Source organism: Ammodytes marinus (genome assembly GCF_949987685.1).
Source record: "Ammodytes marinus genome assembly, chromosome: 10".
Taxonomy (NCBI): Eukaryota; Metazoa; Chordata; class Actinopteri; order Uranoscopiformes; family Ammodytidae; genus Ammodytes; species Ammodytes marinus.
Genome location: NC_137214.1, coordinates 1,631,924 through 1,655,645, shown reverse-complemented (window position 1 = coordinate 1,655,645; position 23,722 = coordinate 1,631,924). Strand labels below are relative to the sequence as shown.

The window sequence follows — 23,722 nt, the reverse complement described above, 5'->3', positions numbered from 1 at the left end:
ATGCATTTATTTTCATGGGTGGGAGGTTTTTTTATTACTTTTTTTAATCCATAATTTTTATTATTTTGAAAACAGTAGACCTATACGCTACTAGCTTAGTACAAGCTTTATTTTTTACATTTTCAATGATTCTTAATATGTGTTTAAAATGGAGACATAGGTTTCAAAACTATCAATAATCTCTAATTTTCCTTTAAAACCAAGCAAGTAGAATCATAATACCATTTATTTATTATATCACATCACAAATCACAATATTGGCCACAACAATCGCAATGGCACAATTTCTCCAAATCATGCAGCATTAATTGGGTGCACCCAAAATATGCTGGTGCACCTACAGTTCCCTCCAAAAGTATTGGAACAGTGAGGCCAATTCCTTTATTTTTGCTGTAGACTGGAAACATTTGGGTTTGACACCAAAAGACGAATATGAGACAATAGATCAACATTTCAGCTTTCATTTCTGGAGATTGACTTGGCCAGTCTAAAACCTTCCACTTCTTTCCTCTGATTAACTCCTTTGTTGCTGTTGCAGTGTGTTTTGGGTCATTACCTTGCTGCATGATGGAGGATCTTCCAATCAGATTGGTTGCATCTTTCTTTAAATTGGCAGACAGAATGTTTCTGTAGACTTCTCAAGTTAATTTTGCTGCTGCCATCATGCGTAACTGTGTTGTTGTCAAGATGAACCTTTACCAAAGTGATGGAAAGGCTAAAGTTTGGAGAAAGAAAGGATATGCTCATGATCCCAAATATAAAAGCTCATCTATGAAACACGGTGGAGGCAACGTCATGGCTTGGGCTTGCATGGCTTCTTCTGGGACGGGCTCATTAATCTTCATTGATGATGTAACACATGATGGCAACAGCAAAATTAACTCGGAAGTCTACAGAAACATTTTGTCTGCCTATTTAAGGAAAGATGCAACCAAACTGATTGGAAGATCCTCCATCATGCAGCAAGATAATGACCCAAAACACAACAAAGAAGTTTATCAGGGGCATGAAATGGAAGGTTTTAGACTGGCCAAGTCAATCTCCAAACTTAAACCCTATATAGAGCATGCATTTAACCTGCTAAAGAGGAGACTGAAGAGAGTAACCCCCTAACACAAACAGCAACCAAAAGAGGCTGCGGTGAAAGCCTGGAAAAGCATCACAAAAGAATAATGCAAAAGCTTGGTGATGTCAATGGGTCACAGGCTTGATGCTGTTATTGCAAGCAAAGGATTTGCGGCAAAATATTAAGTTTTATTCACTTTAATTTATTTTTAGCCTATCTGTTCCAATACTTTTGCTCACCTAAAAATGTGGTGTTCCTTTAGAAATAATTATATTTTCTCAGTTGTGTATCAGATCCAGATGTAAATACCTGGAAATGAAAGCTGGCATCTTGATCTCTTGTCTCATATTCATCTTTTGTTGTTTAACCCAAATGTTTCCAGTCTTCAGCAAAAATAAAGGAATTGCCCTCACTGTTCCAATACTTTTGGAGGGGACTGTAGATGAAAAAGTTAGGCACACCCCGTAAAGTAACATGGAATCTAACTTAGTTACTTATAAAATCAAGTAATCAATAAAGTAACTAAGTTACCTTTAAAATCAAGTAATCAGTAAAGTAACTCAGTTACATTTTAAAGGTAACTGTGGCAACACTGGTCGTAACACACAGCTGTTGATTCACACGTGATTGTATCTTGAAATAGTTTGCACCAAACGGATTAAGAAACGTAGCTTTTCTGTGTCGCATGTCGCTGTGTTTTCTCTCTATCACACATATCTAATGCTAATAATACTGAACTGTTAAATGGTAGAGTCCCATAATGTCAGCAGTAATCCTAACACACCCATACAGCAGGTCCAGAGAGTAGTGGGTTTGGGTGGACCATCAGAGTCATTGAGGAGAGACTCCACCCGAGACCAGGAGCCGTTATTAGGCAAAGGTTCCACTCCCAACGTCCAGCACATCACGTTATAGACGTCCACAGATCGAATTGGAGCTGCACGAACATTCCGCTTGAAATCTGGATGAGATCGAGCATAACATAATTAGAGCTCCTTATATCATAATTCATAATAAAACCATACTAACAAAGCAGCAATATATGTTCTTTCTCCTATACAGTTGACACTTCTTGTGTGCTTATAAAAAAGGTGCTCTTAAAAGGTGCTCGAGTACAGATTTCAATGGAAAGAAGAGTGTTTATTGCTGTATTAAAATAGATAACAGGTCTTAAAATGTATTCGCTTGTTACCAGGTCCTGTTGCCAAGAAAAAGCCTCTCATGTCAGGAAACTCATTGTCATATCCATGCCAGCCATTTTGCCATGCTGAGGGCTCCCCAGAGGCATTTTTCCAGTATGGAAGTCTTTTCTTGTTCTAAAATGAACACACACACACACACACAAATTATTTACCAAACGATAGAACGTAGTATCATGTTGTGTATACCTAGCCTGGCTCCGCCCGCCTACCTACTTCCGCTCAATTTTCATTTCACTTCAGTAGTCAGTCTGGGTGTGCGGTGTGTTCATGGAATTCTGCTCATCCAGATGTTTGGTTATCCAATCAGCAAACAGAGCGAGTGGCTGACAACGATGACGTCGAAGTCGCGCTCCAGTTTCAGTTCAATGCTGCGTTCCTTTATACTCGGAAATCGAAAATTTCCAACTTGGTAGTTCCGAGTTCCGACCTGTCTGTGTTCCAGTGCATCTGCTCGGGAAAGTATGGACGCCTACAACCTTTCTCATCCAAATAACTAAAGGTTAGGCTCTAGCAAGTTACCGTTATGTAGTGAAGTCAGAAATTTCCTAGTTCCCTGTACAACTGAAATGCACCGTCAGAAGCCGGCTCATGACATACGTCTGACCAAACGTGATGCGATTGGTTGGCAAATCCAGAGTGGCACTGGGCAGATCCAATAGTTTTAAACTTCAACAGACAACTGCCTCCAAAGAGTGAACGTTTGCCAATTACAGCACTTCCAGACCTTCTGTACAAATGAAATGAAGTACTATGGTCTGGTAGCACCAGGCTAGTGTATACCATTGACTGCTAAAAAATGTGTCACAAACATAAAAATTCCATTTCCTTCCTCATAAAACATTTACAAAGCTGTTATTTTAAGTATTTTAAAACCAGAATTGTGTACATTCTTGATGACTTTCTAGAAGTCTTCAATCTTCTATGTCCGTGCTAGCACATGCTGCATATTTTGGTTTGTTACGCAACTTTTCAATCATCGCAATAGTGTGAAATCATTGGCAAACATTTGCATCTCCTCACACCAGAGCTCAAAATAATAATAATAACTAGAAAATCCCGCAGAGATTTTAAAAGTACGGGCCCCCCGGCGCCGACCGCCAGCCCCGCATCGGCGGGGCCCCACCGGTCGGCCCGGCTCAAATGCTTCTTCAAACCGCCGCCACGCTCTTTCTGAAGACGGTTCCATAGTTGGGGCCAATCGGACGGTTGTGTCAAATCTGCAGAAAAATGGCCGCTCTCGCTAAAACGTTTTGGTCAATGGCGGCCATGTTTTTTTCAAAACTTTATACACGTGTGTATGTCAGCTCACTAAGGCCGTGTATACAATTTGGTGATGATAGGTTGGAAATCCATAAGGTAAATGTCACATGACTGTAAAAAAAAGATCATGGCTGACCCCTATGGTCCAAGAGGCTTTATTGTAGAGCACCATGAGCTGTACATCTGTAAGAAATATCAAGTCCATCAGAGTCAGGGGAAAGGAGCGTGGCCTGTCAAACATCGCATTTTTGAATGATGGTTTTCGCATTTGTGGCGCCCCCTATGGGTTAATCTCGACGAACTTTGAGGGACATGCTTCCACATGTCTTCCACACATATCCAGCAAGTTTCATGATGATAGGACCTATGCTCAATAAGTTATAGCCAATTAGCTGCTAAGCCCCGAAACTAAGTAAACGTTTTGGTCAATGGCGGCCATGTTTTTCAAGCTATCCTACTAATATTTTATGGACATGTGTATGTTAGTCCCCCGAGGCTTTGTGAGAAATTTGGTTAAAAACTTATTTTTCAGTTTATGCTAATTGGGTGGAAAATATTCCCAGGCGGATTTATATGGTCCCGGAGGCTTTTTTGTAGAGCACCCTAAAGTACACCTGTGTGAGAAATTTCAAGTGAATCAGACTTATGGTGTGAGGGGCGTGGCCTCTCAAAGTTTGTTCAGACAGGACTTTGTAACAGCGCCCCCTTGTGGAAAATCAAAAAACTGAATAATAGCACACACATTTTTGCATTTCTAAGTGCGACGTGTGGGAGGAGTTGCAGCTAGAAAAAAGGCCAAAGTAAGAAGAAGAAAAAGTATGGTGGATAACAATAAATTACGGGCCCTCAATACTTGAGGGCCCATACTTAAGCCCGTACTTAATTAATTAATAAATTATAAATGTTATTTAAAGGCGCCTTTCACGACTCAAGGACACCGTACAATCAATTGAATTAAAAACTGTTAAAATAAAGTGGATGAATGTGATATGGTGAAATGGGATGGGAATATCAGGAGGGGTACGCAAATTTGAAAAGGTGAGTTTTGAGTTTAGATTTGAACAGGGATATGGAGTCAGTGTTGCGGATCTCAGGAGGTAGTGCATTCTAGAGCAGGGGAGCAGAGTGGCTGAAGGCTCTGCTCCCCATCGTGGTGAGACGGGCAGAGGGGACAGTGAGGTGAACAGAGGAGGAGGAGCGGAGTGCACGGGAGGGAGTGGCAATTTGAATGAGGTCTGTTAGGTATGTGGGTGCAAGGTTATGGATGGTTTTGAAGGTGTAAAGGAGGATTTTAAATTGAATACAGAAATTAACCGAGAGCCAATGAAGCTGGTGAAGGACAGGGGTGATGTGGTGAAAGGAGGGTGTTCTGGGGATGATCCTTGCTGCTGAGTGTTGAAGAAGTTGGAGTTTATGGAGGGTTTTTTGGGGAGAGACCGAAGAGGAGGGAGTTCAACCTGGTATCACGCCGAGGCGTCTAATAGACACGCATGGACCGGCGTCTAACTCACACGCCTTGCCTGACCAGGGCGTGTGAGTTACACGCGCACCTCCCGCCGTCTAAATGAATGGAGGAATAGTCTAAATGAACGGAGGAATAGCACCAACAGGGGCCGTCATGTTCTCCCAGGAATAGCCCGACATGTTCTCCCAGCATTTCAATACTATCTAGCTGCAGCCCCCTCGGTGGTTAGGGTTAGGGCAAGGGGACAGGGAGAGGTTATAATATAGATAAAACATTGACGGAAAACCGCGGCCGCCATTTTGACTACGCTGTCGCGGCCGCCATCTTGACTACGGGAGGTGCGCGTGTAACTCACACGCCCTGGTCAGGCAAGGCGTGTGAGTTAGACGCCGGTCCATGCGTGTGTATCTCACGCCTCGGCGTGAGATCGGGTTGGGGAGTTGCAGATGCTGCTGAAGGGCAGATTGGATATAGGACAGAAGTTGTTGAAGTTGGAGGGGTCTGCACCAGGTTTTTTCAGAATTGGGGTGATGGCAGCAGTTTTGAAGGATGAAGGGACAGTAGTAAGAGAGGAGTGGATGATTGCAGGAATGAGAGGAACTAGGGAGGGGAGGGAGGCCTTAACCAGATGTGTGGGTAGGGGGTCAAGTTGACAGGTGGATGGCTTGGATTTCCGAATGAGTTCAGTGATTTTTGAGATAGCAGGGAGCTGGAAGGAGGAGAATGAGTGTGTGGAAGGGTGAAAGTCGGCTGAGATATTGAGATGAGGGGTTGATCCAAGGTGCTGGTGAATGTTTTTGATTTTATCGATTAAAAAGGATATCATGGAGTTGCAGAAGGAGGTTGTGTACAAGTGAGGGGGAGATAATCCTGGGGTTGGGTAATTTTGTTAAGTAGGGAAAACAGTGACTTAGAGTTTCATTTGTTGGCAGTGATCATATGAGTAGTAGTGGGTTTTAGTGCTGGCAATGGAGTCCTTATAATGAAAGATGTGGTTCTTGTACATCTCTTTGTGAATACTGAGACCAGTTTTCCTATGAAGACGTTCAAGCTGCTGAGCTTTGGCTTTCGTTAAACGGAAATCGGGAGTGAACCAAGGGGGGGAGACGGAAAAGGAAACAGATCTGGTTTTTAATGGGGCAAGGGAATTAAGGATATTATTGAGTCCAGTGTTGTAATGAGAGACCGGATAATCAGGAGTGGATAGATTGTGAATGTTAGGGAGGCAGGAGGAGTGGATTCTTGAAGTGAGAGTGGCAGGGTCGATATTCTTTATATTACGAAATGAAATAGGGCAAGGTTTTTTTTTAGATGGAGAGAGCGAGTTTAAATGTAAAAGAGGAGAAAATGGTCAGTTATGGGGAGTTCATCAGCTGTGAGATCAAGGGGGGTGACACCAGAGCAGCATATTGAGTCCAGAATGTGTCGTTTGGAGTGTGTGGGGAAAGTGGTATGTTGTTATCATCGAAACACTCTCTAAACAGGAAGTAAAGTATTTGGCGAGAGGCAGATTGATATTGTCCATGTGAATGTTAAGATCACCCAGTTGAAAATCAACATAAGGTTTGTACATTAGCCGCGTTTCCACCAAAACTAGCAGGAATTTAGAGTTCCAGGAACTCCTCGACCATGAACCTTTAGTTCCTGGGCCGTGTGGCTGTGTGTTTCCACCAGGGTCTGAGGTCCCGGGGAGGTTATGCATATCAGGCCGATGACGTATGGAAAACGAGTAACAGTATCTGCACTGCACGTCATTGTATAACAGGCTACATTAAATAAAGGCTGAGTTTCGATAGAATCAGTGAATCAGAATTACTTCTCAGGGCTGTACGCTTATTTTTTTAGGTGGTAGCACTGGTGCTAGCAAGCAAAAAAATTCAGTAGCACAAAAATAAATTTGGTAGCACACAAAGTATGATCGAAAACTTGCATAACCTTAACCCTTGCATTTCGCTCTAATTACCTTTAATCATGTTATCTTGGTCTCATTTGAGATTCTCAATTAATAGTATATCCTAGTGTGTGCAGTAATAATTATGGAAAAATTAATAGGGGTGCACTGATTGCAATTTAGACAAAAGAATCTAACCTGCCAATTGCAATTTTTTGCTGATTCAGAATTATTATTATTATAATGTCCTTAAAACCAAACTATAAAACATTAAACATAGCCTATTAAATAAATAAGTATACATATTGGTACAATTTAGGATAAATTAAATAGGTTGTTGTGAATGTGTTGGGAGTAGCTTTTCAGTGGCTTATTTAAAACTTTGTTTAAATAGACTAGGCTACTGTTGACTGTTCGCTGCAGCTGAAGGAGTTGCCTTTCAAGCTAGAAAAAAACGCTAACTTCCTGTTCTTACCGGCTTCAAAATAAAATTCAACTCACGTTTGGCTAGTAACAGGCTTTTAATGTGAAGGCGCACAGGAAATGTTCTGTTTGTACACGCGCTAACTTAACTGCGGTAATGTGCCGTCTCCTTCCGGTAATTACCGTTGGTGAAGTTTTTATACCTAGAATCGCTGCACGAGCACACATCTTTCACCAGCCAAAGTGGAGGGTGGACTCAATAACTTACTTGCCTAAGTCTACATTTACCCCCATTTGGAGTGTTAATGTGGAGCACCAAGCAGTGTTGTGCAGCGCTCCTCTGTGTTTGAAAGACAGCCTCTCCTCATTAGCAGCCTGTCGCACGAGTGCGAATGGATTTGTATTCATCATCGCACGTGATCAATTTCAGTAGCAAATGCGATCAAAACTGTCGCACTGTACAGCCCTGAACTTCTCTATCTATTTTAGCAGAGAGACGCGATCGTCTGGTGAAAAAAAGGATTAAGAGGAGACTTGTAAGATGAATAATGGCGCTGGCGAGGTGCGCTGTGTGGCTGCTCTGGTCTGTTACAGTTTTTTATGATCGCTAAACCACAGTGGGCACAACAGCAGTTCATGTGGACCAAACTCCAGCTAATTTTTCATTGCTTAAACATAATTTTCAAAACTCTACACACTTATCTCATGGTGTAACCACAGCCTGCACAACACTGTGGATTTCCAGCACTTTGTTCAAATGCTAACACACTGCTGTCACAACTGTAAACCACACATTCAAAACAGAATGGATTTCAGCCTAGTGCATTTCAAACACTGCGGATTGCATTTTCAACTAAAACACTAAGAAGGTGTCCTGTTTTAGATGTGTTAGTGAACATATATACAGTATAAAGGGAAAGCTCAACAATTGGATGACAGCATCAACCAAATAGCCTACATTTTCCAATTGATAGTAGCCTATATCAAAATAATGAAAAACTTGAATTTTCCTGCAGTATTTGCTCATTTAAAAAAGCTGTCAAAATTAACTAATGAGCAAATGTCTGGTCATACTCTAACTCCAGATTCAACACAAAAAATATTTTCAAGTTTGACATGTTTTAAAGTTACATAAAACCAGCCTTGCTGGCTGTCTCCAACAATAACAGCACGGGGGTGAAGCCCCGAGTAGGCTAAAGATGTCATTATTAGCCAGCTAGCTCACAAGAGCTAACCCATGTAGTTTGCGGCTTAAAAACAAGCCAACTCTGCGTCACGGCAACAGCACGCTGAAGCACCGCACACAGCAGCAAGTTTCCTTTCCCCGATGACATTTTTGACCTTTAATACCAGCTGCTCTGCCACCGTGACACAGAGTTGGTTTGTTAACTGTAGTGATGGTGCACCGGAGCTAGACAGCTAGAGCAACAGATGAGGCTTCTTCTGTTGAGGGTAGAGAAGCTGTATTACAGCCCAGAACTCTGCTGCAGAGCCCCCGTGTGGCGCGGCGGTGTAACTGCAGTGTAACTGTAGGGACTCGGAGGGACAGCTGCCTCCCGCTCTGCCTCTATCTATGCTCCCGCCACATTAACTTTTTTTCTCCGCGGTATAAACGGTATGGCCAAATCTCTCCCGGTAGACACTTTCATATCGTCCACGATATGATATCGTCATATCGCCCAGCCCTAATATGGACCAATGAAGACATGTTGTTGGATGGAGAAGAGTGGCAGTGAGAGTGTGAATGATTGGAGGAAGACCTAGTAGACAGAGCTGTAATTTCTGATAACTGCAAATACAGTAAGGGCAACACTGATAGACCCTGTTGTGAATCATGGTCTCTCATTGAGAGAGGCAGGGTTGAGGGTGCAACCCAATCTGCAAAGATCTAAAGTTGAATCTGTAATACGAATTTTCCAGCAAACAAGTTGCATCCTTACAGTAAATGACAACATTACAGGAATTTATTTTTTTATTACAATCATAGAATACTAATGCAGTGCCCGTAGGAAGTAGTAGCCTAGCTTATGCATGCTTAAATGTAACCCTTCTATCAAAGTGGGACACACAAACAGATGTAGCCTACACATAGGCAGTGTCACACAGTCATTGAAATGGCTGTCACATCGCTCGTCAATGTGACCCAAGTTATTTCTTTAATATTTGTTGCGCCATATAATCCTCTATTCTTTTTGGGCAAAGCAGGTGAAAATGTTTTTTATTGGTAATTACAGCTTGAAGGCAGCAGCATTTATCTTTTCAAACAAATGAAGGGCATTTTTGCATCTTACATAGTCTTTAGCTCGTTTAGGTGTTAGTTTCTAACTAATTTAAAACATTCTGTGTAAGCGATCATGTTTACATTCACCGGTAGCAGAGCTATCCGAGACCGTGCTAGTTTAAATGGAAACCGCTATTGACACGCTAACTGAAATTAGCGTAACTGTCGCGGAAGTGTTTAACTATAGATTAACTCTATAACAGGGAAAATAGCGTAACGTGCGATCTTTAAAGAGGACCTATTAGGATGGCCGACCAGTAACTATGAGGTCGCTGGTTCGATCCCCGGCACCGGACAGGAGGGTGTTAGTTGTAAAACTAGCAGAGGCTGGTATTGCGTCTACGGTGCCCACCATCTCTACCATTGTGTCCTTGAGCAAGACACTTAACCCCAAAACTGCTCCAGGGGCGCTGTACTGCGGCTGACCCTACGCTCTGACCCCCTCCGAAGTGTGGTAACTTGAGAGGGGATATGCGAAAAGACGAATTTCAATGTGCCTCGTGTACAACTGACAAATAAAGATACCTTAACCTTAACCTTAACTATTATACTACTTTTCTGGTCTTAATTTCTTGTTTTACACTGCTATAGAGCAACCTGACACGAATCACATCACAAAAAACTATGTAGATTTTCGGGAAGCTCTTTCTCTTATTTTGGCGATCCAGCACGTCCTGTCAACACTTGAGTGTGTGTGCTTCGGCAATCTCCGCTCCCTCCGCCTGTGCTTCGGCCATCTCCGCTCCCCTCCCCCCCCTCCTGCAAACCCCACTCCGTTGTGATTGGTTACCTTCCTTCCGGAACACTTTCAGTGGCGGGAAGCGCGAGCATGGACCTATAAGGGCGCGAGGCAGACGCGAACAGGGAAGTGACAGCATTACCATACATGGAAACATCCGCGTGGTGACTTCACGAAGTTACATGCAACGTCACGAAGTTACAAAGGGTAGACCGCTTTGAACACGTGACTTCTCGACTGGCTAGAATAGTGTTTAGTGCTCGGCACAGACACCCCAGACGGTCAGCAGGGAATACGTCGAAATGCATGTAAGTCATTATTTGATAATTTAGTATGGTTAAGCATGACTATGAATCATCATAACGTTTATAGGTCATAAAAGTCAAAAAGCATCATAGGTCCTCTTTAAAGCTCACATATTATGCACTTTGCTGTCAATTTTATATGGTCTAAGTTAGTGGTTCTCAAAGTGCGGCCCGCAGAAACATCTCTGGCGGCCCGCATTGAATTATGGATTATAAAAAAAATAATAAAAAAAAAAACATTATAATTTTTTATTTTTTTTAATTGAAACGGACGGAGGGGATGCGTTCCCCATAACAGTAAAACAGTACAGGGGTCGAAACACTTAAATATCCCTCCTAATTGTTTATATTCATTCCCCAATTATTAATAATAACACCCCTACAGTGGACCGTACTATCTTAAACTTGCAGACGTTCGGCTTGCCTCTGCCTCTCGTTGCAGACGGCTGGTCAGCCTCCCGCAGTGCAGCAGGCAGTGTAGTGGTCCCAATGTAAGTTGTTAGATAGTGAGCTTGTTAAGCCCAATACGATGCACTTTCTCACCTTCAAGGTGAATTAGATTAGGTCAAGTGTCTAAGGATGGATGCTAACATTATCTGGTTTCTAACTCTTTTGCCTAAAGTTTAGCTAACAAGCTAACGTTAGCTAGCTGCTGATAGCCATGGAACTACACTCAACAAAAATATAAACGCAACACTTTTGTTTTTACTCCCATTTTTCATGAGATGGATTTAAAGATCTAAAATTCCTTCCAGATACACAATATTACTAGCCTGGCATTCCCAGACCTGCCACTAGGCGCTGGCAAATAAAATTTGCTGCGCGTGTTGGTCTGGACACGCTCCGTTGAAGCTTTATCAAGAAAGCCAGAAATCTGGCGGGCGCGCCAGAGCCCCTTATATGGTACTCTGGGGAGGACGTAACCGGATGACGACAGTGACGTGCATGCGACGTCGAAGCCGTGATAGTAAACATCAGAGATAGCTGCGGATATGTTGTGTGAGTTTGAGACTGCTTTGGCCTCGACCCTTAACGATTTGGAAGACGGCACTCAAATCTTTCATTAGCAAGTAAGTGGAATGTTCTATTTTGCCGACCGACAACGGCAAACGTTTAATTTAACAGTTTAACAGCTGTTCGCTAAACGAAAGGGGCTTACGTCGCCTTGTGCATCGCTCTGATTGGTTGTAGTGCTATCCAACTGCGTGCAGTGGCATTTGAAATGCACGAGTAGGAGCCGCCCCTTGAGTTGGAAATTACTATTGATCGTCGCCAGACCCTCTATCGTTCAAGATATCAGGGTCTGGATTTCCAGGCTACAATATTACCATTTCTCTCAAACATTGTTCACAAATCTGTCTAAATGTGTGATATTGAGCACTTCTGCTTTCCTGAGATAATCCATCCCACCTCACAGGTGTGCCACATCAAGATGCTGATCTGACATCATGATTAGTGCACAGGTGTGCCTTAGACTGTCCACAATAAAAGGCCACCCTGAAATGTGCAGTTTTGTCTCACAGCAAAATGCCACAGATGCCACAACCATTGAGGGAGCGTGCAATTGGCATGCTGACAGCAGGAATGTCAACCAGATCTGTTGCTCGTGCATTGAATGTTCATTTCTCCACCATAAGCCATCTCCAAAGGCGTTTCAGAGAATATGGCAGTACATCCAACCGGCCTCACAACCGCAGACCACGTGTAACCACACCAGCCCAGGACCTCCACATCCAGCAGGTTCAGGGCAGATGGCAGACAGTGTGTGTGGCGTCGTGTGGGTGAGCGCTTTGCTGATGTCAATGTTGTGGATCGAGTGGCCCATGGTGGTGGTGGGGTTATGGTATGGGCAGGCATCTGTTATGGACACAGGTGCATTTTATTGATGGCATTTTGAATGCACAGAGATACCGTGATGAGATCCTGAGGCCCATTGTTGTGCCATACATCCATGAACATCACCTCAGGTTTTAGCAAGATAATGCACGGCCCCATGTTGCAAGGATCTGTACACAATTCTTGGAAGCTGAAAATGTCCCAGTTCTTGCATGGCCAGCATACTCACCGGACATGTCACCCATTGAGCATGTTTGGGATACTCACCGGACATGTCACCCATTGAGCATGTTTGGGATGTGCTTGACCGGCGTATACGACAGCATGCACCACTTCCCACTAATATCCAGCAACTTCGCACAGCCACTGAAGAGGAGTGGACCAACATTCCACAGGCCACAATTGACAATCTGATAAACTCTATGCGAAGAAGATGTGTTGCACTGCATGAGGCAAATGGTGGTCACACCAGATACTGACTGGTTCTGAGTCCCCAGACCCCCAATAAAGCAAAAAAATGCACATTTCAGAGTGGCCTTTTATTGTGGACAGTCTAAGGCACACCTGTGCACTAATCATGATGTCAGATCAGCATCTTGATGTGGCACACCTGTGAGGTGAGATGGATTATCTCAGCAAAGCAGAAGTGCTCACTATCACACATTTAGACAGATTTGTGAACAATGTTTGAGAGAAATGGTAATATTGTGTATCTGGAATAAATTTTAGATCTTTAAGTCCATCTCATGAAAAATGGGAGCAAAAACAAAAGTGTTACGTTTATATTTTTGTTGAGTGTATCTGCCTAGTTGACTGCTGATAGCCCACCCTATTTATTTCCAATGTATAGTGTCATAATAGTTAACACTGCTGCTGCATCATGAGTAGTGAGTCCTACAAAAAAACACTCCAAAAAGTTTTCAATGTGCAGAAAGTTTTGAACAATAAAGTATAATAAATATTTGAATGCAATACAGAATGCCTCAGTGCCTTACTGATTTATATTCCATTATATTTGCGTCAATGGGAGCTAGTTGTCTTTTCCTTAACATGTCCACCATAAATAAATACAGAAGACACAAAATGAAGTGTTTGAACCTCAAATTTTTCTGGGGGACTACCGCCAGACCCCCCAATGTTGAAATGAAACCTAGCCCTTCATTAATTAATTAAAATGTGTTAATCACACATTACTGGATGCAGACCAATACACGTAAACTGTAAAGACGCAACCTGGCCATTGAAGTGATTTAATTTTTTATTTTATTTTTCCTTCGACGGCCCTCTGTCCAATGTTGGGTTCCTAAATTGGCCCTCAGCTATCAAAAGTTTGAGAACCCCTGGTCTAAGTAGTTCCTAATACTTATTTTTTTAAATGTTTGCTGAAAAACCCGTTCAGATAATTTATTGTAGCAAGCCTCTATACCCTGATGTTCCTCTGGTCTCCGGATGACCTATATTGGTGTCTGCAGCCTGCGATCTGGCTGGCCCCTCCCACCGTCTCTGCCGGGCCCTCCCACCGTCTCTGCCGTGCTCTCGTGATACCACTATAGAGACACTGCGTGACTGCGAACACAGTGTTTACCCGGAGCGAAGCCATACTTTGACATAACAGTTTGACATGACCTGACATGATTAAAACCAGTGAAAACAGTAGCCTCACATTTGGTTTCTACAGGAATAACGTCCCACCCTTTGTGGTGTTAAAAACGAGGCATTATTAAACTCCAATGGGAAAGCTAAGTTAGTGTAATAGAAGCAAACGTTGGGTGCTACATCCAAAGCTACATGTGCGCTAACGGCTAAAAGTAACACTCAGACGATTTAAAACCAGTGAAAACAGTAGCCTCACATTTGGTTTCTACAGGAATAACTTCCCACCCTTTGTGGTGTTAAAAACGAGGAATTATTAAACTGCAGTGGGAAAGCTAAGTTAGTGTAATAGAAGCAAACGTTGGGTGCTACTCCCGAAGCTACATGCTACAATAGGTAAATAACAGGCAAACAACCATTGAGGAGATTCCTTTTAGTTTCACCGATGGAATTACTACACAAGTAGTTCCCTAAGCTTTGTCTCGGTATAAACGCGGCATTATTAAGACTGCTGTGATTAAGATAAATTAGTGGATTATGAGCAGAATGCTTCTGTGTTGGTTTATGCAACACTCTGCATGGTTTGCTGCACTATGGGCATCTTGTCACATAGCGGGGAAAACAACATGGCTGTCGCTCGGAAAATTTTCCAAAGGATCTCGGGGTCGTGGACCAATAAGAAATGGGGGGAGGGGAGTTATCATAGAACACTGCACGGTGGAAGTTTCTGGTTACTAATGTGGGGGGGAAGCATGGACATAAAGAAAATATGGGGATGTGGCTGTGCCGTCTATGACGTTAGACGGCGAGAATTCTGACTGAAGTATATTGGGGGGGGGGGGGGGGGGGGGGAGTGGGGGTTTTAGAAAGGGGGAGAGTGAGAAAAGGAGAGATTGTTATTTTTTTTATATTTTGGCAGTCTCTAGGCACACCTTGGACCCATGGATATGTTAGAACGCATTTAAAAAGTGCATTTAGCATAATATGTGACCTTTAACACTAAAGCGGACAGATTTGAGGAGTTGGTGATGTCTGTGGAAAGGTTTAAGAACGTTTTGTTTGGGTCCATTGAATGAGGAAGAAACACCAGGCTGTGTCGGTCTGCTGTGTGTGTCCCGTTCATAAATTCATGCTTTGGTCGCAGCGGCCAATCAAATCAGAGGGAGGCGGGGTTTAGCTGGAGACTACTTCATGCCCGTCGGTTACTGTGGCCTTCAGTGCTCGCATGTATTCGCCGCCAGTGTATGATATAAATATGATAGCTTCTACATATTCATATTTGGTCCAAAAAACCTCACAATCAATCAAGGATGCACACCTTTGTGCCGTGCGCAAGCAATATCCGGAAGCTCAGGCCGAACTGACTAACAGTCCGAGAGATATGCGAGCCACAGGAACAGACACCGACACACACACAGACAGACAGACGTTTCTTGCTTTATAGATAGATGGATAGATTTACACAGATAAATATTACATTTGGAAATGTTACCAATATAAAATAAAAAGATGTATCTATTGAAGCAAACTTCTGATTTTCATTTATTTTTGTTGACCTAAACATAACTGGTATGTTATGAAATAAACCATTTCATGTGAAATAATTTCACTCTTTCCTCAAAGAAAATATAACGTTATTTGTGTGAAGTAACTCAAATTATTCAAACTGTAAAGATTAAACGTTTGTAATTGGTGTATTGGGGTTTGATGCTAGTGTTTGTACTCTGAGCAGGTTCTGAGTGACAGTATGTGTTATCTCAATGAGGCTGGTTCATAGTGTTTGCTGCTCTGAGCCTGTTTTGCAGGTGAAGTGAACTGTTCAGCTTCAGTGACTGTTGGTAGTGCAGACTATAGTTAGTTTTGCACATTGAGCTCCAGTTGTGCCCACTGTGGATTAGCGATCGAAAAAAACTGTAACACGGGCAGCGGACAGATTATTTCTCTTACATGAATAAAATAAAAAGGTGAGACTAAGGTTGCAAAGGGGTGGAAATTTTCCACGGGAACTTTCGCTCAGGAATTTTGGGAATATTCGAAATTGGGAATTATAGGAATTAAAGGCATGGACCTATAAAGAAATGGACAGCGGACTGAAAACCGTTGGAAACGTGAAGCCATTCATTCCTATGAAAGCTGCTCATTGGCGCAGGGCGACCATTCAGGAAGTGACTTTGGTGCCGACACACCCCTAAAGCATGACACGCAGTGACGTTACTCATTCTCCAGCAGTGTAACGTTATAATATGTCCGTGCATTAAGCTAAGCGGGACGAGCACAGTTGCATTGTTTATCGACCATGGAAGTATAAGTTACTAATCCCCGATGATTCTCTATCTGTAATATTCAAATTACACCCCGTCGTCGTAAAGTAATATAGTGATAAACAAAGATTCCTCCCGCCATCGGAGGCCGGGCCGGCCGAAGCAACGGTTGTTTCACTACGACTCCTTTTAGCGGCTACACGCCTAACGGCTAAAACTGAAAATAAAACGGCTTTAAAACGCTTTCGGTGACGTTCTGAAAAGCGAAAACTTCCATCCTATTAGTACATGGTCTAAAGAAAAGTATGAGCCTTTGATTGATATCCAGACAAATTTAGCGGAGATACATTCTTGTTTGACGAAATTGTATTGGGAATGAATGGGGCTGGGCTCCATAGATCTCCATTTTGTTTTACGGACCCGTCCCAGACGGTCTAATGCGTGTAATACCAGGCGTGGCCACCTGTCCATGCTGGCTGCTCAGAGAAGGCAGCGTCCTGGGGGCCTGATTAAAGGTGAAGTAAGCGGTTTATTTATATTAACATAAGTGTTAAATCGCTCTTTATTCATACAGTAATCACTTACATGATGTGCGCATTTCATAAAGCCAATCTCTTAGTCAGCTGCTCTGCATGTAATAAGCAATTAAACTTTATGTAGTATCCCGAAATTTTAACCAATCACATGAAAGAACGCTACAAACCGACACCCGTCCGCACCCGTCTCACTAATGGTCTCACTGCCGGTGCACGCCAGAGCGACACATGGGTGAATGTTTATGCGCCTACAATGGCGGAGCAGGTAAAAATCCTTCCCAATGTCTGTTTTGATGGTTTTTATCATGTTTTATCACACTAGATGATGCTAGATAACTTGCTGCTTGGAGACCGCAGTGCATTAATGTGGTGACGTAGGGACGAGCGAGGGGACTGCTAACTGCAGTAACTGACAGGAAGTTAGCTAAAAGAACCATTCCGCTTACAGCATCTTTAACTAAATGGCGGTCATTTAAATGATTTTTTTTTCATATCCAAACATTAATCTAAACATATGAACATTATGTTATGTCATAGGCAGACATCCATGCAAATTTATACAATAAAAAAACATTACATTTGAATTATTAGTTATATATTTATTTGTAAGTAGAACTTTATCAAGTTTTGATTATTTTATGAACAATCAATAATTTCACTGAACAACAAAAAGATGAATGTTGAGTAAAATATTAATGTCTGACCCCACCCATTCAATAAATTAAAGCTGGGGTATATGATTTCTAATTGGTCGAAGTTAACATGAGCTGAACACTTTGACTAATCAGAGCGAGGCTCCGATTCTCTGTTCTTATTGGCTGTTGGGACTAACCATTCACTTTGGCACGACTTTGTTGGTGTAGAGCGTGTCAGGGAGAGACCATAGGGGAGGGACCGAAGAGAACAAGTGGAGCGTTTGAGGTATTTGGATTCGAATCTCTATCCCAACTGCCATTTTCTCCCCAAATCCTCCACTCCAGCTTTAAGTAAATTGCCCCCCATGTGATGGAGGAATGCACAGTGCATGTAGGGGGCGTGGCCTCAGTACCCCTGCAGTAGGATGTGTGCTATGTGCAACTTGCCAAGTGTACTTGCATGAAATCTGGTTGTTTTAGTCAAGATTATGCTAAAATATATTTTCCCCAACTATATTTAAAATCACAGTTTAAGCCTCTGTAAACCTGGTCTAGTAAAAAGCAATATATGATATCAAGTTGGGTGTCTCAATACAGTAAGCTTTAAAAAAAAAATCTGATTTGAAGTTAAATGTTCATAAATATTATAAAACATAGTTGAAAAACTGCTTTTTACTGTCTAGAACATTTGCCAGGACTGAAATAACATAGTTAGAAGGATTTAGTGCATTTGGTTGGCTTTAAATTGAGTAAATTCCTGTTTATTCCCGTTAATTCCCATGGAAAGTTTCCAACTTTGAAAATTCTCAAAATTTTGCAACCCTAGGCGAGACTATTCAGCTGAAGTGTTGCAGTGTGCCGAGCGCGCTGTGCGGCTGCTCCATAGACTGTAAACGGCTGCTATAATCTTAACACGTTCGCCGAGGAAAGAAAAGAGGCAGACACAGCGCAGCAGAGGCATGATGTGTGGCCCGGACTATAGTACGGAGGACGCTCATGGTGTGCTGTTGCTGTTCGCTTTTAATTACATCGCAAACAATCGCAAATGGTTTCAACTCAAACCAGGAAATGAGACGCTCGCTAAGCGGAGATTTGAACATCGCGGATGAAAAACTGTGAGCAGGCAACTCCACCAATCAGACACCTTCAGCACTGCAGCCCCGCCCCAAAGGTTCCTGAACCTTTGCATAGTCCTACCCTCAGAGCAGGATCTTTTTCTAGGGTAAGAAAGGTTCCAGGAACTACAGTTTAGACCCTAGTTCCTGCGGTGGAAACACGCAGACGTTCCTAGTTCCAGGAACTAGTTACTGCGGTGGAAACACGGCTATTGTTGGCAAATGAAGATCAGAATGGAAACATGAATATTCCCGATCACTCAACTGTTTCCAACTTCCACAATCAAATGATGATGTCAACTGAGATACATGAATGAATGAAATTGTTGACAAAGCCAGCACCCTTAGTCCCTGTCCACCCATTATTCTCATTCAGTTGCTCTGAGTAAGAAGATCAGCAGTTGAAATAACACAATGGGTATATTTGGTCCTAGTGAATGCTTTGATACTAGTGAAATATTATGTTACCTCAGCAAGAAACCAGCCTGGCTCTGCAACCAGCGTCAGTGGAGAAACAAACCTCCCACCTTTGAAATGGAATCGTTCAGGGATCTCCTGTCTGGTATAGACCTGCATGTTAGGGACCTGGGACAATGCAGCATACACCTGGCAAACAGAAAGAAACACCAAAAAATGTTTTAATACAACCCTTACCAATAAAGCAACTTTCAATAAAAAATAGCTGTACATCACTTGAATCCTGTATATTGGTCACACAGCTACAGATAGACTTAATATTGATAATAATAATAAATAAACATTTTATTTGTAGGTGCCTTCCAAAATGCTGCTGTGGCTCACGTGGTAGAGCGGGTCGGCGGTTCGATCCCCGCCCTGCCAGTTGTGTCATGGTTGTTATGTCCTTGGGCAAGACACCTCACCCACCATTAGGGGTGGGTAAAAATATCGATTCTCCGGTGCATTGCGATTCTCTCTCGAACGATTCCGAATCGATTCATAAAAGTTAATAATCGATTCATTAAAATAAAAAAAAATAAAACATTTTATTTTTTTCAACTAGTATTTAATATTAGTATTTCCTGCGGCACTGCGCATGCACACCACACAAGTGCGAGTTGTTAAAAGTGGCGACAAAAGAGCAGAGAGCAGCAAACCCATATGACCTGCACTGGCTTTGTGTCTGTTTACGTTTTTGTATGAGAGCTGAATTCCAATACAGCACTTTTTTTCACTTTTGTACACCTTATACTGGTATTGTGCTAATGTTTTATTTGTTACCAGAAATGAAGGCACCTGGTTCTTATGTGTTATTATTGTTCAAAGATGTCATGTGAGAAAGAAATAAATACTATACATGATTTAAATACATTACATTTAATACAGCACTGTCAATTGTGCTGATGTTATGTTACAATTTCCAAGAGGAGAGAGTTATACCATGGCTGTTTGTTCACAAGGCATAAAATTAAATAGATAATTATTTAAATTAAATTTTAATTATTTTATTCTTTCTTGTGTATTTCTACTTGATACTGAATCGATATCGAAGCATTTCAATCAATATCGAATCGATTCAAATCCTGACTTAATGAATCGAAATCGAATCGTGAGATTCTTGACAATACTCAGCCCTACCCACCATGCCTCGTGTGAAGGTGTATGACTGCTGTATGTTTGAGGTGGTGGTCGGAGGGGCCGTAGGCGCTGAATGGCAGCCACACTTCTGTCAGTCTGCCCCAGGGCAGCTGTGGCTAGCTACTATGTTAGTTTATCACCACTGGTATGACTGTGTGTGAATGAATGGAACCTGGAACCCTGTTCATTTTTAGACTACCCTGGTAAATTAAGCAAAATAGTAACGAGAGTTATTTTAAATTTTTTTAATTTGAATGCTTAATTTATGAGGTATATTTTCTTTCTTGCAGTGTCTGTTGTGAACTTTCTATCAGACAGATGTTCCTTCAGCTCCAGATATTCTCCCAAGATAGCATTATCCAGGTATTCCTGTTGTGTTCTCGCTGTGTTCCTCTCTTTGGTCAGTTGCTCCTGAGTAGCTTTGAAAAGCTGCTGAAGATTGTTGGCTGCCTGTCCCAAGCTGTTGTCCAGGTGCTCCTTAAGCTGAGCAACGTATTCCATGTCAATTTATGGTGACTGCAGAATCCTTCAGTAGATCCAGCTGAGCCTCAAGTTCTGTCACATTCTTCTGGGCCTGCAGCCCCTCAGCCACGTCCCTGTGACGTTTCTCAGTCATCTGACTCAACTCTTTCTGCACCGGACTAAGTTGAGTCTCAGCTGAGCCATTCTGTTCTTGCCGTGCCTGTATTGCGACCTCACCTGGTTGCTCTTTGACCTGTGAAAGCTCCTCCTTGTGTGCCTGTGCCTCCCTCTAGGCCAAATCCAGCTTGCTCCAACACTCAGACATGTGCAGCTTCAGCTGCTCCTTCAAGTGTTCAAAACTTTGGTTTTCTGAGGACTTCCGGGTTAGCATGTGAAGGAGAAGGACGTGCAGGACGGGGGCTCCCAAGCATTCACTTTACATACATATTTTAGCACCACACATCACTTAAAATAAGTTTTTTTGCTTGGTTATTGCGACCATTGGCGTTGACGGGTCGCAGCAGGCAGAAAGAGAAAGGGCAGAATTCGCTGTAAAAAGAGGCAGCCACGATGTCGCACTGTCATGGTGGAGTCGACTCCCTGCCGCCTGATCTCGACAAGCTCCGCGCTGTGCTGCTATCCGACCTAACAACAACCCTTACTACAACCATGAAAATGGTAGTGAGTGAAGCCTTGAGGCTCATTTCCGCTGCCTTATATGCCGTCAAGTCGACCACCGACTCGCTCAACCTGAAGATAACCTCCATGGAGACAGCCCTGTCTGACCACAGCGACCGGATCACTGCCCTTGAGGAGAAATGTGCTCGTTTGCAGTCTGAAAATATACAGTAGTAAGTAAGTAAGCTTTATTTATAGAGCGCCCTTCACAGACCAGGCTCACAGAGCGCTTCACAATGAGTATGGGCCTCCTCCACAACTATTAACAATTTCCCATGTTTCCAATACTTTGGGAGTGTTAGTTCCTATCAAGATGTCGACATTGGCCTGTATGTTGGGAATATGAACTTTCAACAAATGAGGCCACCTTTTCAGGTCTGCAGCAGTAGCGATGTTGTCAGTAGTGATTTTTTTTCGTCTGAGCGAGAAATTAAGGGAGAAGATGGAAGTTGTTTTCCTCCAAACCAGACACCTCCAACCCGTGTAAGGAGTATGCAGGTACAACCTTATCCTGTCCCATTGTTTTCAAAAGAAAACTAGTTCTCTTTCCTGTGGTGTTCAACCTTTTCAACAGATCTTCAGAACAGAACGTAGCCGAACTTTCAGGGTCCAAAAATGCATACGTCTGTATGAACTCCTTTCCGTTAGTGGACTTGACCTGCGCTGGAACAATGGAAAGAATGCAGCGATCCTTTCCGGCCCCTGTACGGCCACATGTCTCGGAGAGAGTTGGTGTTATAACTCCAGGCGGCTCAGAAATTGTTGTAACTCCAAATTTGCCTTTGTGATTAAGAGCACATTGGGATGTTGCCAATCACAAACTTCACAGGTCAAGCGCTAACTATAGTTCCTGCTTATGTGTCCCATGCCTAAGCATCCAAAACAGATATCTTTGTCCTGTAGAAATTGGATCTTGTCTCTGTGTTTATTACCTCTAAATTGTTGGCATTTATCTAAAGGATGAGCATGTGAACAGCAATGGTAAAACAAACTAGGTTTCTTGGGGCAATTTGTCATATAATTGTCTTCATCAGAACTTAATTTAGTCATGGTAGTGGCATAGCTGCTTCCTTTAATTATGTTTGCTGGCTTTAGCTTGAACCTATCAGAATGGGTGAAGTCAACTGTTCTTTGTTGTACACCTTCAATATTCCCAAATATTGAGTCCGACAGGATTCTCACATGCCTCTCGAGAAATACAACAATGTCTGTGAAATGAGTTCTGTCGCTGGAGGCTTTCCAGATGCCATGAGCTTTTGTTCTCCATTGTTCCTTGAGCTTATAAGGCAACTTGGAAATAACCATTTTCATGTTAGTTGGCATATGTAACTCTTGCATGTACTGAAGTTCTTGCATCACATTACAACATCCATGCAGGAATAATGCATAAGCTTGGAGGGCTTTGACACTTTCTGACTTAATTGTTGGCCATGATACGGCTTTTTCCATGTATACAGATGCAATTTTTTACTTGTTTCCAAAATGTTCCTGAAAAAGACCCTTTGCCATGGTGTAGCCACGTTCCAGAGCCATGTGCTGGCAGCTACGAACCAGTTCCTTTGTGAATTGTTCGAGACTAATATAATAGTATTATTTGGTCATGTTGTTGATGCTTGATGTTTTGCCTTTTACTTTGTTTAGTGAAAGTTATTGTTGCATCAGGTTGAAAACCTTGTGATGCTTCCTCATCCTGTTGATCCTGTGCGTAAGCCTCCATTTTCTTTGAAACCTGGTATTCCTTTTGCTTTGGTTTAACATCCATCGTGGGATATTTGCTCTGTGACAAAGACCCGTCCTTTTGCTGTCATTTTGCCATGTTATAGGCTCTTATTCTTCTGCCATAGGGTTAAGAGTGTTGAATGATTCTAGTTTATTTTGTCCCTTTCAAAATAAGAGCCCATACCATTTAATGCTGTATGAGAGTTCATCAGCTGCCTGGAACACTTCTAGCTTAGCAGTAGATGCGACTAACTCAGTTTCCACTCCAGTTTTTCCTTTTTCCTCTTTATTTGAAGCTTCTGTTCCTCCAATGCATGCCTTTCTTTCAAAGTTGCTAAACGGGCCAACACTGCAGCTCTTTCGACTGCTGCTTTAATTTGTGCAGAGGAAGTAGTACTTAGTCTACTTGTGGTACTTTTGTTTAGACCCACGTTGGAAACGCTGTCATTAGAATTTACATCAATCGACAACCTCATTATCACCACCACCACCATCATCACCAGCAGCATAATTTTCAGATACATGTTTTTCAACATTTTAGGATTGACAATGAACTCATCATTAAACATAATTTTAGCCTTAAACCTGGCTGGTGGCCCTAGCTATTAGGCTAGACAATCGCCTGAGAGAGCGCCGCAGGGAGAAAGCCAGGCATCTGC

The 23,722-nt window shown here is 42.5% G+C and overlaps 1 protein-coding gene across 1 annotated transcript in view; it reads right to left on the bottom strand.

Annotated features, from left to right (window-relative positions):
- Positions 1-213: 213 nt before the first annotated feature.
- enpp6 (ectonucleotide pyrophosphatase/phosphodiesterase 6) overlaps positions 214-23,722 on the bottom strand; it is a 61,624-nt gene continuing 38,115 nt past the window's right edge. The window contains exons 6-8 of the mRNA XM_080035126.1: positions 19,077-19,214; positions 2,259-2,382; positions 214-2,027 (exon numbers count right to left, since the gene is read on the bottom strand). Coding sequence (XP_079891252.1) covers positions 1,807-2,027; positions 2,259-2,382; positions 19,077-19,214 — 483 coding nt within the window. The 3' untranslated portion in view covers positions 214-1,806. The remainder of the gene's footprint in view (positions 2,028-2,258; positions 2,383-19,076; positions 19,215-23,722) is intronic.